General features: G+C 48.0%; 1 protein-coding gene across 14 annotated transcripts in view; it reads right to left on the bottom strand.

The window, feature by feature from the left end:
• Positions 1-449: 449 nt before the first annotated feature.
• PDE4DIP (phosphodiesterase 4D interacting protein) overlaps positions 450-17,098 on the bottom strand; it is a 1,465,918-nt gene continuing 1,449,269 nt past the window's right edge. For 12 of the 14 annotated variants that reach the window (XM_069641322.1, XM_069641325.1, XM_069641324.1 and 9 more), the window contains 3 exons: positions 14,408-14,454; positions 13,142-13,202; positions 450-2,446 (listed from right to left, as the gene is read on the bottom strand). In XM_069641322.1, the coding sequence (XP_069497423.1) occupies positions 2,310-2,446; positions 13,142-13,202; positions 14,408-14,454 (245 nt within the window). In that variant the 3' untranslated portion in view covers positions 450-2,309. The remainder of the gene's footprint in view (positions 2,447-13,141; positions 13,203-14,407; positions 14,455-17,098) is intronic. The other 2 variants (XM_069641317.1, XM_069641320.1) reach the window with 2 other exon arrangements.

Genomic DNA, 17,098 nt, shown 5'->3' with positions numbered 1-17,098 from the left:
CTACTATTAACTACCAAAGGTTCCCTAAATATGTCACACATTGTATACTCATTTGCATACATCACCCCAGACCCTGCTCAGCTGCGACCATCTTGATCCCCTTTGGGTCTACCTTCTACTCTGAAACAATGTTGCAGTTCATCCTACAACACTCCTTCCAATAACAGGGGTGCTTTTTTTCATAGCTATACTAAAATGGTGACTACTGCTTTAAAACCACTCCACATTCCTAACTAATAGAATTTGCATAGTCTAAACCTCTTTCTATGGTTGGAACGTTGGACATGCATCCCAAAAGACTCTAGAATGCCAAGAATCAGAACAAATAAAAAATGCACTCAAAATCCTAAAAAAGTTTGTTTTCAGAGATTAGTTATGTTGGAACAAAACCTAGCCCATTATCCCAAAAAATACGGAAAACCTTGAAAAACACACCATGGTTGTTACAATTTTAGAAACATGTTTTTTTATTTTGGATCAAAACATAATGAAAGGCTGGACTTTTTTTATGCATTACTTAAATACTTCTTCCCTGCGGAGGACCTCTGCGTATCCTTTGGGAGGCATGTTTCGACTTAGCATCTTTTTTAAAGTTGTCTTTGCATCACACACCGCAGTTCAACGCCCCACCGCAGTTGTACCCCACAAATATATACATATCATATATGATACACACATGGGCACACAGCCGTGCAAATAACATAGTACAGTAGTTTGCATCGTACAAAAGATTAAATTATTCCAGAAGTACGTCATGGTGAGAATTAAAATAGTACCGGCATTGTTTCATGTGCTTTAAGAATGGAAGTGCATATGATGTTGACCAACATACTGTTAAAGAACTCAAGGCATGTGTTTATCATACTATGGCCACAGTCTTTCCCAGATAGCCAGGTGCTGTATGAGTGCTGTTGGAGAGTCATTATAGGTCTCATTGGTGAAAAGTGCACTAGGCCAGTAGCTTGCGGAAGACTTTCTCTATTTCACTCACCGCCGCAACAGGTTTGGCTTTAAAGCAATCGTAATACCACAAACAATATTTTAATACTCTTTTGTATCCTATTTATGATAGAAAGGTTTTTAAAAAAAAACAACAACAACGCTACACTGGCAATATAACAGACATTGTAACAACTTTCTTTCTTTAACCAAAAAACGCAAATGTTGATTTTGTGTTCCCATTTCATGTGCGAGGGATAAGGGAGGAGGTGCAAAATCTTCACTCTACTTTTCCATGCATGCCTTTTCGGCAGTATGGCGTAAATAAATAAAAGCCCTGTACGCTATCGCTTTCAAATATATTACTATTTATGGCACGGGAAAGCAATCCGATCATGTACCGAAAAACCACAAAACCTTCCATTGACAATGAATAAATACAACAAGTAAGGCAGAGCGCAACGAAAAGAAAAGCTGGCATGGGTTGACATATTTACATGTGTTTGTTCTTTTCTTGTGGAAGTGCATGGGTTCAACTTTAGAAGATGTCCGCGTGTCCTGAGAAATGATCCTCCTTGATTCACTCATTGGTCTAACGCAAAACCATATGATCAGTGAACAAATTGACCAGATACGGACAGGAGGTTTGAAAAATGACAAGCACAGAAGCCGCCCATCTTATATATGCAATTTATAACAAAACATAACAGAGAGAGGTTTGCTCTTTTGAAATTTACAAAAAGAATTGATAACCAAGATCTCAGCATCACTGGCAGTGAAAATAAGTATAGCAGCATACTTCAAAACAAGGACACGATAATTTACAATATTCACCCATTCTGGATAGACGATAGCAAGCATTCTTGCACTAAAAAGGTCCTGATATTGCACTGATATTTTATTTACATCAATATTCCAGTGTAAAAAGCAACTGCATCAAGTCCTTTAGATGCAGCCTAATTGTACAACTCAATTGATGGGGTAAGATCACTGTCCTTTTCAATTTACAGCTCATTTTTACTTGATCTGTTTCAAGAGACTTGATGCACATGATCTCCGCCGCTGAAGGTTCCCGGCAACGCAAACGATTGCCAGTGTAGCGTGGATGCTGATCACTTCGCTAACGCTACAAAAATCAAACTTTGGCACAGCCCACAATCTACTCGTGCATGTGGGCTGTTAGTATATATGAATCTACAGCTGTCAGCCTTTCACTTGCCCAAAATGCCTATCATAGGATTTCTCCCAAGGATAGATAAAACATGGCATTTGTACAGTAGTTTCCACAATAAATTGTTACTCCAATCCCAGAACACAATCACACAGATTCAGCTAAGAGATGAACCCTGCCATGGACCCGGACAGTGAAATCAGTAGATTGGGGTTCGGATGTTAACCCATTCGTCCTTTCGTTTCAGTATTTTCAGGTTGCTTTTCTTTCTGAATGGCTCCTGGGAGGAAGGCGTCAGATGTCCGAAGAGCTTTGGAGTGCGCTGTTGCAGGTCGCCTAAATGTGTAGGAGAGGACAAAGGAAAGATAAGATTCGGCTCTGTCAGGCACAGGATATTCTTAACTGCCTGAGCAAGGTATGGCACATTTATTACAGAGAGGCCTATGCCATGATGTGTCAGTGGACGACACCGCCAATGAGTGCATGATAGCTGGCGTTGCACAACAAGGAGAAAAAGCGTCACAATGTTAACACAGGTGTAAATGGGTGACTGTTAAAGAGAAAATCAGGTTAGACGATGAATGGAACTATTTTGCATGCCCTTAATAGTTGATGAGAAGGCTCTATTGTCATTGGCAGTAACATGCTAAATAGTAGTAAAATAGACAGCAGCAAATCCCATCAGTAACATAGAATAGTAATGTCTCGCTATCAGAACAATTAGCTAAAATGTCAAAATGCAGAAGATTCACAACTGTGCATTTTAGTATGCATATTCTAGATGAAAACGTGGAGTGGAACCCTGTCCAGGGGAATGACCCAGCTCCCACTTAATAAAACTCACTTAAATTGAACAGAATCCCTGCAGTCTCGGGCCATGCAGCCAGGATATATGTTCCCATGGATGGTTTCACCATTAAGGATTATAAATGTGCTGTACTTCTTGCTGCAACAAGTTCAGCCATAATTGCCACAATACATTAAGATAGCTGGGCAGAGCCTAAGGCAGCACACAGACTTGTCCTTAGAACAAGTTGGTGTTCATTGGTGCCACAGACTCTCCTACAGTTGTGTTCTACCTCAAGCACACATATCAATGTTACTTGTCAATTTTTCCTAGTTACCAGTCCTTTGCCAACTATTCCCAAGCTTTATTATTGCACAGTTATCTAATAGATACACTGATAGCAAAGCCTCAGGTCTGGAAAATATTGAGGTAACACTCCCTAAAACAGGAGTCTGCAACTCCTGGCTCTCCAAATTCATCGGCTTCCCGTGGACGAGATGGAAATGTCCTAGGTTTATAATGCCCAAAAACATGATCATATATTCATCTGCTTGTTTTAGATGCAAGATCCTTGGAACTACGTATTCACATTTGAGACGCAAAGCTGTGTGGTTTTAGGAATGGCTAACATGTCCTTTCAAAGGTATTCCACTAGTTTGAATGATTGGCGAGTTAAGTCTTTATTAAGTACTAGGTTATTTAATAGTTGCTAGAAATCTTTTACAGCATTAATGGCGTGCTCGGGTGAGTCTAGAACTTTTCAGCAAAATGTACTATGATGACCAGGAAAATTGATTTAATGCTGTTCTCCATTAATGGATCAAAATAGGACATTACCTTAATATTAATTCTTCTCCCAGGTGATATTTATTGAATGCACATTAGATTGTTTGAGCATTTTGTTTCTCTGCTTCTTCAATGGAGCAGAACTTTGTTGCACAGACTGTGTTGCATCATGACCAGATGAAACACCTAGCCATACTAGCGTGGACAGCCTACTGTTAACACCTAGCCATACTAGCGCTTAAAGCCTCCTGGTAACACCGAGCCATAGTACCGCTGAAAGACTACTGGCAACACCGAGCCATACTCGCGCTGAAAGCCTACTGGTAACACCGAGCCATACTCGCGCTGAAAGACTACTGGCAACACCTAGTCATGCTAGATCTGGAAGCCTACTGGTAACACCTACCCATGCTAGAGCTGAGAGCCAATGAATAACACCTAGCCATCCTATCGCTGAGAGTCTACTCATAACAGGAAGTCACACAAGTGCTGCAGGTTTACTCATTACAGCTAGCTATACTAGTGCTGAAAGTCTGTGCATATCAGCCAGCCATACTATAGCTGAAAGCCTAACACCTAGCCATACTAGCGCTTAAAGCCTCCTGGTAACACCGAGCCATAGTAGCGCTGAAAGACTACTGGCAACACCGAGCCATACTCGCGCTGAAAGCCTACTGGTAACACCGAGCCATACTCGCGCTGAAAGACTACTGGCAACACCTAGTCATGCTAGATCTGGAAGCCTACTGGTAACACCTAGCCATGCTAGAGCTGAGAGCCAATGAATAACACCTAGCCATCCTATCGCTGAGAGCCTACTCATAACAGGAAGTCACACAAGTGCTGCAGGTTTACTCATTACAGCTAGCCATACTAGTGCTGAAAGTCTGTGCATAACAGCCAGCCATACTACAGCTGAAAGCCTAACACCCAGCCATACTAGTGCTGAAAGTCTGCTCAAAACATCCAGCCATACTAGAGCTGAAAGCCTAGCACCCAGCCATACTAGAGCTGAAAGCCTAACACCCAGCCATACTAGAGCTGAAGGCCTAACACCCAGCCAAACTAGAGCTGAAGGTCGAACACCCAGCCATACTAGCAATAAAAAAAAAGCCTAACACCCAGCCACAGTAATGCTGAAATCCTAACACCCAGCCATACTAGAGTGGAAAGCCTAACACTAAGCCATACTAGAGCTGAAAGCCTAACACTAAGCTATACTAGTGCTGAAAGTCTGCGCATAACACCCAGCCATACTAGAGCTGAAAGCCTACTGGGAGGCAGCAGTTTCCAGGTCAAGGCGGCCCAAGGCGGCCCAACTGCGGCTTAAAGACACTGACCTCTAGATCGACCCATGACACCTAGACTACCGGCCCACTACTCTGTAAATATGCTAATACTGGACACCTTACCGACTGTTTAATACACTTTTCAGACTACATCTGAACCACGCCCTAGATCTTATGTGTCTGCTTTCAGCCCATAGTCTTCATCCCACGTATGTATACATTCTGCATGTATATAATATGCCTGTATATAATCTAATTGCCTAATGTAATTGTATTTTTCTATGTGTAACCAAGCTGTGAGTGATCTTATGCAATGCGCCCTAATACCCACAGGTCTGGTGCGAAATACAAGCCATAAATCAATCAAACAAACAAACAAACAAACCTAGCCATGCTAGAGCTAAAAGCTTCCTGGTAACACCTAGCCGTGCTAGAGCTGAAAGCCTAACACCCAGCCATACCAGAGCTGAAGCCTAACACCCAGCCATACTAGAGCTGAAAGTCTGCTCCAAACATCCAGCCATACTAGAGCTGAAAACCTAACACCCAGCCATATTAAGTTAAAAGCATAACAACCAACAATACTAGAGCTGAAAGCCTAACACCCAGCCATACTAGTGCTGAAAGTCTGCTCAAAACGCCCAGCCATACTAGAGCTGAAAGCCTAACACCCAGCGATACTAGAGCTGAAAACCTAACACCCAGCCATACTAGAGCTGAAAGCCTAACACCCAGCCATACTAACGCTGAAATCCTAACACCCAGTCAAAATTGAGCTGAAAGCCTAACACCCAGTCATACCAGCTCCTAAAGCCTATTGGTAACACCTATCCATTCTAGCGCTGAAAGCATAGTGTAACACCTAGCTATACGAGTGATGAAAACCCACGCGTGACTCCCAGCCATACTAGCGCTGAATGCCTGCTTGTGAGACCAATCAAGATTAGAACACCATAGTGGTGTTTCCATGAAGCTGATTGGTCAATCTGCGGGCTATACGCAGTGGTATAGCCCGCAGATTGATTACAGCCCGTAGTTCGGCAAGCATCGAAGCCTGCAAAAGTGGACGCGTTTATCGGCGTGTGATTTCAGAATGGAAAGAGTTAACTTTCTGTTACGAAATGCACAGTGCCAGATCAACGTGTCCAAGTAGGGACACTCCGGGAAATTAAACTGGGAAATGAAAGCAAAGGAAACGCTTTTGTTGCGTTTCACATAAATTAAAAAGGGGCGGACATATGAGCTGTACTGTAGCGCTACGGGAAACGTGTGATAAAGTTTATTTTTGGTAGTCTAATGAAATGAAACGTTGGGTGCACTTCTGGACGTTCAGTGGAGCAGGAAGTGCCAATGGAAACGAAGGGCTCAGAAAGGTAAGTGAATTGCCAGTGTAATTTAATGTATGTGCAGATGTAGCTTGTAGATATATATGAACTGCATGTTTCTGGTGAGTAATTGGTAGCTAACGTTTGTGTGGGGGAAAGCACAAACTTAACTGGAACAGGGGGCAGGCATACCCACAACTGATTCCACTTTAGTATGATAATCCTCCCACCCGCACATTCCACCACCCTATAAAAAAAATGAAACCTGTTTAATTGAAGTACAAAACATGTCCGCAGCATTTACCATGTTGCACATTTTTGTACTTCAATTAAACATGTCTCATTTATGCAACTTTAATTAAACAGTGAGGGTGTTCTAATAGCTTTATAGACCTGCAGCTTGGACGTGCATGCGGCGGCGTGACGTTGCACGTCGCCGCGTGCAAGTTAAATAAACGGGGCCTTCCCGGATGCGACAGAGCGACCGGGGAGCCCGAACTAGACGGACGTGTGTAGTGTGTGGTCTGTCTGGTGTGGGGGCTCACGGGCACGCATGGGGGCCAGGACACACCCCCAACAGTGGCGACGAGTGCAGACGGATGCCCGGGCCCGGCGGTGAAAGGCATTCCGAAAAATTTTTCCATGACACGGAACGTTCGTGGATGTTTCGTTTCACGCCGTGGCTGCGAACCGTACACACGGCTGGCTGCCATTTTGTTTATGAGGCCGTGGAGTTTCACCAGGCTCCGGTTTGGAGGGTAAAAGCGATCCAGGTCCAATTTTTGGATATTCTGATTGCAGGCAGCATAACCTGCATGCCCATGCCTGATTTGTGTATTTTACTCCAGTTTTGGGATTCCTACGTCGAGTGAAAGCTAGGGGAAGGACTAATATGGCTGGGCCGAATTAGTCCACTCCACCATCTCAGCTTAATTTTTGGGACATCCACACCACTGTGGCCTGCAGAAAGGTGGAGGCACGGCTCTTCTTTGTTCCCTTCATCATCAGGAAGCTGTGGCTTCTTCTTTGTCTCCATCATCACGAGGTTGGCTGCAGTGGATGCTCTTCTTCTCGTCTGGTGCATCGTCACAGATCCCCTAGTTTGGACTGCCATTGTGCCTGGAGAGGGGGAGAAGGTCTGTTGGTGTGGTGCTGAGGGGCAATTGAGTTGCGGCCCCCAGGACACAAGGTGGGGGTGCCTGTGCGCTCAGGCCCATGAGTGACTCTGATGATCAGGAGGGTGGTGACCAGGTGGCACAGCCTCAGCAGGCCCTACAGCCTCCAGTGCTTCCAGGACAGCGGCCAGCGCTACAACCTCAACAGGTTCTCCCCGGGGCACAGCTAGGTGCTCCTCAAGTACCTCCCGTCATGGCTCAGGCTAGAGCCCAGGCTGCCCAAGCTGCCCTGCAGCCCATCCCTGAATTCGATGCATCGGGCCCACCTTCAAGCATGGGGCCTCGGTGGAGGAGGTGGGTTGCTCGCCTGGACATGTACTTCAGAGCTGCTCAGGTGACAGACAATGACAGCATGGTGGCCACAATGTTGTATTCGGCGGGGCCTGCGGTACAGGAGATCTTCGAATCGCTCACCACGGTGGACCAGTCTTATGATGCGGCCAAGGCAGTCCTGATTGCTCACTTTCTGCCCCTTGCCAATGTGGACTACGAAAGGTTTGTCATGTTGTCGGCCAAACAAAAGGACAATGAGACTCTGGATACCTTTTATGGCCGCCTGCGCCGCCTCTCCCAAGGATGCGCGTGGGGGGACGCGGAGGACATGATGCGCACAATGCTGATTCAGGCATGCTCCTCTGGCAAACTCAGGAGGCAGGTCCTGAGAGAGCCAGGCCTCACCCTACCCCGCATATTGGAACTAGGCCTGTGTCATGAGGTGGCCGAGGCTCGCGCCAATAAGATGGAGGCAGGGTCACGCTCGATGAAGTCGGAGGAGGTGTGTGCGGTCTGGCGGGGTGGCAGAGGAACAAGAAGACCTGGTGGAGGACCCCGGGACAGGGCAGGAAGATCAGGGGAGTCGTGCCAAAAATGTGGCTATGACCTCCCCACCCGACAGAATGCCCGGCAGCGGGGAAGGTTTGTGGCCGGTGCGGCCTGCTGGACCACTTCTCAAGAGTGTGCAGAGCGGCTCTGCCAGTGCTGGTAGCGAGGGGGCCGGCCCGGACGTGGACTCCGCGCCAGAGCCGACCACCAAATGTGGCCCAGGTAGACCAAGGTGAGGAGGAGGCCCAGCTGGATGAGGCAGAGGAAGACGAGGAAGAGAACATTTTCTTTGTTTCGAGCGTGGGGATCCTGAAAGGGAAGAGCAGGAGGCAGCCAAGGTGTGTGGTGGAGGTGAACCACTCGCCGGTTCCAGTGCTGGTGGACACGGGGGCCTCAGTCAATGTCATGGCGAGGGGACACTACGATACCATGTGCCCGCCACCAGACTTGGCCACACCGAGAGCCCGCATATTTGCCTTTGGAGGGCTGGAGCCCATACCGCTGGACGGTGCATTTGTGGCGAAGGTGGAGCATGAGGGCTCGACGATCAAGGCTCGGTTCTATGTCACCCCGGTGAGCAACAACACGCTCCTGAGTTGTGCCGCTGCAGAGGCCCTGGGGATTGTCACTTTTGCGTACTCTGTGTACTTGGAGGACATCAATGACCTGCTCGACAAGTACACTGCCCTCTTCAACGGCATCGGGATGATGACTGGTGACCCGGTCAGGCTGCATATCGACGAGCCTGTACAACCCATTGCCCTAAAGCACCGGAGGGTGCCGTTTCCTCTGAGGGAGCAGATTGACAAAGAGCTAGACAACCTGGTGAATCTGGATATTATTGAGAAAGTCGAGGGCCCAACACAGTGGGTATCTCCTATTGTTGTGGCAAGGAAACCGAAACAACCGGACTCTGTTCGTATTTGTGTGGACATGAGGCTGCCCAACAAGGCCATCAAGAGAGAGCGGCACCTCACCCCGACCATCAATGACATTATCGCCCAGGTGCAAGGAGCCCGATTCTTCTCCAAGCTAGATCTGCGAGCAGGATACCATCAGGTTGTCCTCCATCCTGAATCCCGGTACATAACCACATTCACCACCAACTGGGGGCTGTACAGGTACAAGAGGTTGAGCTTTTGGGGTGTCATCGGCTGCGGAAGTATTTCAAAACATCATACGGGGCGCCCTCGCTGATCTGGAGGGTGTCCTCAACATTAGCGATGACATTCTGGTATTTGCCAAGACGGAGGTGGACCATCTGAGGAGGCTGGCAAAGACCTTTGAGAGGCTGCAGTCGCTGGGCCTCACCCTTCACAGGGACAAGTGTGAATTCCTGCGCCCCTCCATTGAGTTCTTCGGGTTTGTGTTCAAGGAGGGGGGGGGGGTGTCACCAGATCCAAGGAAGGTCCAGGACATTAAGAAGGCGCAGCCCCCCGAGTCGGTGTCAGACGTGAGAAGCTTCCTCGGTATGGTGACCTACTGCGGGCGCTTCATCCAAAACCTGGCCTCGAGGTCCGAGCCACTCAGGGCGCTGACGAAGAAGGAGACAGTCTGGCATTGGGGCCCACTGGAGCAGTCGGCCTCTGAGGACATCAAGAGTGCACTAACAGCGGAAGACACCATGGCGTTCTTCGACCCGGCGCTGCCGTCGGAGATCATTGTGGACGCAAGTCCATTTGGCTTGGGGGCTGTTCTAACTCAGGTGGATCGAGATGGGAGCGTTCGCCCAGTGGCGTATGCCAGCAAGGCGCTCTCGGACACAGAGCAAAGATACTCCCAAATTGAGCGGGAGGCCCTGGCGGTCCTCTGGGGATGCAGACATTTTCGACTCTATGTCTTGGGGCGCCCGGTGACCGTGGTCACTGACCACAAGCCCCTGCTCCCGATTCTGGCTGGGTCGTCCTCAAAGCCCCCGGCCAGGATTGAGAGATGGATGCTCGCCCTGCTCGAGTATGGTGTCACCCTGGTGTACCGGCTGGGGGCCAACAATGCAGCGGACTACCTCTCCCGACATCCCGGAGTGCGCGGGGGAGAGGAGTATGACACCTGTGCAGAGGAGGCCGATGATCATGTCCGAATGGTGGTGGAAGGGGCCACGCCAAATGCGATGCCCCTGTCGGAGCTGGAGGCTGCAGCGGCAGTGGATGAGTGTTTTCAGATCCTAAAGAACTCGATGCAACACGGCTCCTGGAAATCCATCTTGGAGGCTCTGGCGGGGCGGACCCAGGAGGCCAGGACTGGACTCGAGCAGCTGTGGAAGGTGAAGGACGAGTTGTCCTTCTCAGAGTCGGGTTTGCTGCTCCAGGGTGATCGCATCGTGGTCCCCCAGTGCAAGGTACAGGAGGTGATCACTCTGGCCCACCAGGGACACCAGGGTGCCGCCAAGACCAAGGCGAGGCTGCGGCGGAAAGTCTGGTTCCCGGACTTGGAAAGAAGGGTGGATGAGTTTGTGGCTGCGTGTGTGTGGTGCCAGGCGGCCTCCCCCGTGCAGCGAGAGCCGACCATCGAGGCGATGCCCCGGGGGACTTGCCCGTGGGAGGTCGTCCATGCAGACTTTGGGTCCACGGCCGTGGGAACCCACTTCATCGCAATTGTTGATGAGTACTCCCGGTACCCGGAGGTGGAGTTCGTGGAGTCCGTGGCTTTTGAGCATGTGGTCGTAGCGGTGGAAAAGATATTTGCGGCCCATGGGTTCCCTGTGACTCTGTGTTCGGACAATGCGTCGCCATTTCAAAGTGAGCGGTTCTTTGAGTTCATGGAGAGCTGCGGAATCAAGCACAGGAAGATATCCCCGTTGTGGCCTCGTGCTAATGGAGACGCTGAAAGGCTGATGCGGACCCTGAATAAGACCTTCAGGATTGCTCAGGGACAAGGGCAGCCCCTCCAACGCGCCCTTTACCAATTTCTACGGGTGTACCGCACCACTCCACACGCCTCCACCGGGGTCGCCCCTGCGGAGGCCCTGTTTAAGCGATGCCCCCGGGGTCTACTGCCTGAGGTCCGGGAGAAGGAGCCCGGGGTGATCGACACTCAGCAGGTTGAGGCCGATAGGAGGACCAGGATTGACCAGGAGAACCTGCGAAGGGGTCTTCGCCCCCAGCGGTTGGAACCAGGGGACGAGGTGCTCATTCGAAACAGACACCCCCATGGCAAACTCTCGCTCCCCTACGAACCGGAGCCACTGGACGTGGTGGCTGTGAAAGGGTCTATGGTGATAGCCTCAGATGGACGATCTGCTGTCACCCGAAACGTCAGCTTCTTCAAGAAGCTGGGGGACTCCCGAACTGAACCACCCCTGGACCCTGACATGGCAGAGGTGCCTGAGGACGTTGGAATCCCTGTGAGTGCCCAGAGCTCTCCAGTCCGGGGAGCTGTGACTGGTGGACTTCCCGTGCCGGAGGTAAGCGGGAGGTACCCCCAGAGGGCTGGGCGAGGGAAACCCGCTTATCTCAGCGAATACGTGTTGGGACATGTGGAGGAGCAACCGGAGTGAGGGGATCCGGGTGGCTGACATTAAAGGGGCATGGGCTCATTATGTTGATGTTATTTGCATGTGTGGTTTGCAGTGTTTAATAGCAATTGTGTTTCCTCTCGAAAAAGGAGGAGTGTGGCGCCGCCCCGTGTGGGACGCGGACGCGGCGGCGTGACGTTGCACGTCGCCGCGTGCAAGTTAAATAAACGGGGCGTTCCCGAACGCGACAGAGCGACCGGAGAGCCCGAACTAGACGGACGTGTGTAGTGTGTGGTCTGTCTGGTGTGGGGGCTCACGGGCACGCATGGGGCCAGGACACACCCCCAACAGTCCGCAGCATTTACCATGTTGCACATTTTTGTACTTCAATTAAACATGTCTCATTTATGCAACTTTAATTAAACAGTGAGGGTGTTCTAATAGCTTTATAGACCTGCAGCTCGGGCCGTACCGGGCGTTTTGCTCGGGCCATTAACTCAGTTTTCAGGGCCCATAACGCCCGGTACGGCCCGAGCTGCAGGACTATAAAGATATATTAGTCCTGAAAGGCTACTCATAACACCCTTTTTCTAGCACCGAAAATGAATATCTCTTTCCTCTATCTATTTATCTATTTATCTGCATTTTTAAAGCGCTCACACAGCCCGTGGGCATCGAGGTGCTGTTACAGGAATTGTTTTTTTTTTTGTCTTAGTTGTGTATTTATAACTCACTTAAATACCCAGAGGTTTCTAAGCGCGGACCCAGGGATCGAACCTGTGTTGCTTCGTGTTGTCTTGCTTCCAAGACAGCTGCCGCTGAGCTATCCTCCTCCTATATGTCTTGCAATCTACTTTGGCCACTGGTGAATGAACCAGCAATTGAGTGCCCCCAAATTTCCAATGGGTAGGTTTAAGTTCCACCCAACTTCCTTTCAAGATTTCAGTTGCCAATGTGGTTGGCAGTGCCATTGGGGACAAGGATTACATAAAGGTCAAACCCTGACTAACCCCTTAGCTGGAAGATCCGATTCTTCCCAGAAAATTCTCAACCGTTATTGTGGCCCAGAGTTGGGGAGGCTGGTCAGGCAATTGCCTGTACTGGCCCTCACTGCAGACAAGAAATCCAGTACTCTTAATCTGGAACAGTCCTAGTGCCCAATTATTCATCTGGTACATTCTAAGATCAGATCAAAGTCACACACAGTTTAATGATCAAACCCTTGCTATCCTATAGTGCCTTGAAAGTCAATCAGTGGAGCCCTCTGATTGAGTGTTAGAAAGTAAGCGAATGGGGAGCAGACAGAGCGACTCAGACAGACAGCAGAAGCGATGAGAAGCGTCAGAGGAAGCAGAATGCACTCAGAACACAGAGGAACTAGGGTGCGCTTTACCTTTTGCAGAAGAGGAGTGAGTCTTTCCAGAAGAAATCTTGTAATTATTCTTCTGAAGAGGCTCAGAGAAACACAAGGTGGAGAAGAGAAACACAAAAGGATATTAGGAAAGAAAAGAAAGAACCAGAACAATCCAAATATCCAATATGACTTAATTTCAGAAACATGGTCTGGGCACTTATCAAACTATTCGCTTGTCCGACAGTTTACTAGCCGAAGGGACTAGTGTCATTAGCAATGTCCTGAAGTCCTAACAATGCAGAATGCATGCTCACGCCTTGATAAAGCCCTGGTATGAAACGTGTTAGTGCGTCCCAGGAATAAACAACTCCCTTCCCTGGTGCAGGCAGCTCCTTTACAGGCATAAAAAACGTGCACTTCCTCTATTACTGTACGTCAAAATGGCCTTGTTCTTTTTACACCCTTTTTTATTATTCTGGGTTTGTAGGGAAGCGGAAAAATACTGTTCTTCACCTATTCTTTGTACTAAAGCCAACATTTATTTTATTTATAATAAGCCTGTAATATTACATTGCCAAATATCACTGTTGAAGATGTTAAAATACATCACTGATACTGTCTAAGCAAAACAACATTGGAGCTAATTTCCTAAAAAACATAAATTGCTCACAAGGGACCACTTACGTACAAGCAAACAGATCCTCTCGGGGCAGTTTTCGTAATTTGCACTCGTCAGGGCAAAAGAGAAGTGTATAGTGACGCTGGAAGCGTCTTTGGACTTCTCTTTTGCACTCTGTATGCAAATACAATAAACGCTGACTGCCATGTATCCATGGCAGGTAGAGTTTACAATGATTTCCTATGGAATCCGCCGGCTTTTTTTTACGCCCGCATGAACGTCTCATGCTGGCGTAAAAGCACGTTGTTTTAGAAGTCAGGTTTTTAAGTGGGGGCAGAAACGTTAGTCCCATTCTGCCCTCTGCCTTCAAAAAGAAATTCCCTGGAGTATGAATGGAGGCTTTTAGACAGGCGTAACACAGTAATGCCTGTCTTTATTGTCTCCGAAAATGAGCTCCATTGTGTTTTGAAGGAAGCCTGCATCATTCTCTCACTGGCCAGTTTCTAAGAACAGATATCCCCATCTTTGCATTCATGTCGGTTTGTGTTTTCCATTTAACCACACCTCGGTCAAATTGTGGGACGTATTACTTAAAATCATTAGCCTATTGTAAATATATCTAAACACAATGCATATTAGACTAATAAAACAAACATGCACACTTTATTGCAACGTCATCATCTTACCTCCAAATTACTTCTTGCTTTCTTCAACACATCATGTGTTCTGGTTACTAAAACGGCAGGAAAGGCGAGTTAGTACTGATGCAAATGACCCAATATTCTGTAGAAGATACCTCCCACACAAGAAAATGATAACATTCAACAATAGGATGTGCTCGTTCTTCCTTGAGGAAAAATGACATACCTTTCCAACCAACTACTCCTTCACCATGAACAATGCCTGATGGACATGCAGGAACATCAAATCCCAGCTTGAACTCATACACCAGTTTCTTGCTTGAACTGCCTTCATTATTACAATACAAACATACTACTAGTTCACCTTAATCTCTCTCCAGTGTATTTGACAACCACGAATAAGGAGACAAGACACAACTCCACCTGAAAGTATTTGTATTTATTAGAAGAGCAGGGATTTCAATTTCGACCAAAAATGACCCACAATGACACATTTACAGAGGGTGGAGTAATTCCCCAGGCGACAATAAGTGGAGAGCCAGTTCATGAGTGTGTGAACAAAGTGGAACAGACACAGGACAAGAAAAAGAAATAAGAAATGGGTTACTTACAAAGATAACATTAACCTAGTGGTGCAAGTGCTATAAACTAAGAGTACTGTACAAATTACAAAATGACACTAATGCATTATAACGCCATACTGAAGGGTAGGGAGGATGGGAAGGGGGTTTCTCTCTCAAGCAAGGAAGTGAAGTTAAAGTTTAAGCTAAGCTTTGGAGAGATCCATAGTTGAGCTGGCTTTGATTGTGATGGGTAGTAGTTTGTAAAGGAACACAGCGAGAAGGGAGAAAGAGCATAAGTGAAAGGAGGCACAGGAGCGGCATCGGGCAGCGAGGCTGAATGCAAAGGAGGAGCAGTGGGAAAGAGAGAGTGAGCGGACAGAGATGCAGTCAGTCACGTACTGAGGAACAAGACAATTGATCGCTTTGTAGACCAGGTGAAGGAACTTGACAAAGGAGTGGTTGTGCATGTTGAGCCAACCAGCACTGTGTTGTTAGGTAAACGTGGGAGAGCATCTGGGTAGTGTGACGAAGCTAGTAACATAGTCACTGATTCTCTGGAGGGAAGCTTCCCTTACTTGGCCATGGAAAGGCAGAAGCTATCTGACTCTGACCATGTGGGTGTCCATGTGCAGGAAGACGACATAGGGGAGGACAAACTCCAGACGGATAGAACAAAAACGTTCAATCAGAATAACCCATCACCTGTATTTCTTAGTGACACCCATTTGCCTTTTCAACATTCTTGTATAGTATGTTGTGATGCAAACACAGAATCTCCAATTATAACCAATCACCAACCTTATTTGCATTTACCTCTGCTTGACAGCACTGAGACGAGGAACAGGGATGGAGTAAAGAAGATCACTACAAGTGGGAAGCCAACACAACGTCCTAGTGGTTGAAGAAGATTAACAGGTTCCAGGAGATTCAAAAGATATGCGCCTGAACCAAGCGAGAGACTCGAGCCTCCCAGAGTTGGTTGGGACATGGGAGGAAGAGAGCTGAGCAAGCCGAGAGAACGAGAGAGACAGAGACTGGAGAAGCACCCGATTTGTGCTTAACACTGTGAAGGAGGCCGGAGGCAAGCAGAGTTCATGGAGCAATGCCGAGACCAATGGACAGGGTGTGCAGAGGAATCAGGTCAGGAGAAGTGTTCTGCTTTTCTGTTGCGAGCAGCCGCAGCTGCCGGAAACAGATGAAGGCAAAGCCAGAAAGCGAACAACTCGCAAGACACATTGCCAGTTGTCAAGATAGATTTCTGAACTCTGACCTGGTGGGCAGAGGTTCAGAAGGCCAGCCTAGTTTCTTGGAACAGGGTAGCCTTTTGGAAAAGCCATACCAATCAAGGCAGCATTGGTGGCGGTGAAGACTAGGTCTCAGGAGGGGTGAGGGTGACTGAAAGACCTCAATGAGCACACAGATTAAAGGACACTTACAAATCACTCCCAGTCAGGTGTATATATAAAAATACAAATAAATGTATTCAAGGCCTTTGGTTTCAACACACAGTGATTATCAACAGTTATACTTTTAAACCAATACAATCCTACTACAATACATATATACAAGACCAAGTGGCCTAAAGGGTTAAACGCACAGAGTGGGTCCACAACCTCAAAGGGAAGGAAGCAAGCAATGCGAATTATCTTTAGGCAGTTCTGCAACATTCAATTCCTAACTGAGAGGCAGTCCAGTCCCTATGAAGAGAGTAGCCTAGCGCTCAATGTACTTTCAAATGCTGGTGCACTCGATAGTGCAGAAGGGGGCGAAAACGGGGTCTCTTGTAGGGTCTGTAGCAGCTCAGGAAGGGGGGTGATGTGATGCAGAATAAGTTCCCACTATTCGTGGAGGGTCTCTCCAAAAGGGCAGAACAGGTTGCAGGAGATGGGAATGGCTCGATAGCTCAGGCTATCTGTGGAAAGGAGAGTGGCCCTCAGGAGACACTCATGCGTAATATTGGGTGGATGCACTAGGGGCCACCGGCAGGGTTGCAAGTACTCACCGACCGCCGGTGCACTCCGGACCAAACTTCGGCAGTCGAGACTACTTCAGTTGCAGGTTGAAATGTGGCAGTTGTGCAGCTCTGCGGCTTTCAGTGGCAAACCTTACAGCATTGATTCCCAAATGGGACAGTGGCAATTTCTCCGCTCCTGGTGGATGGATCAGGCCAGTT

Source organism: Ambystoma mexicanum, chromosome 1q (assembly GCF_040938575.1).
Source record: "Ambystoma mexicanum isolate Mex_15411 chromosome 1q, UKY_AmexF1_1, whole genome shotgun sequence".
NCBI classification, from domain to species: Eukaryota; Metazoa; Chordata; class Amphibia; order Caudata; family Ambystomatidae; genus Ambystoma; species Ambystoma mexicanum.
Note: the sequence above shows the minus strand (reverse complement) of the source record. Positions and strands in the feature narration are given on the sequence as shown.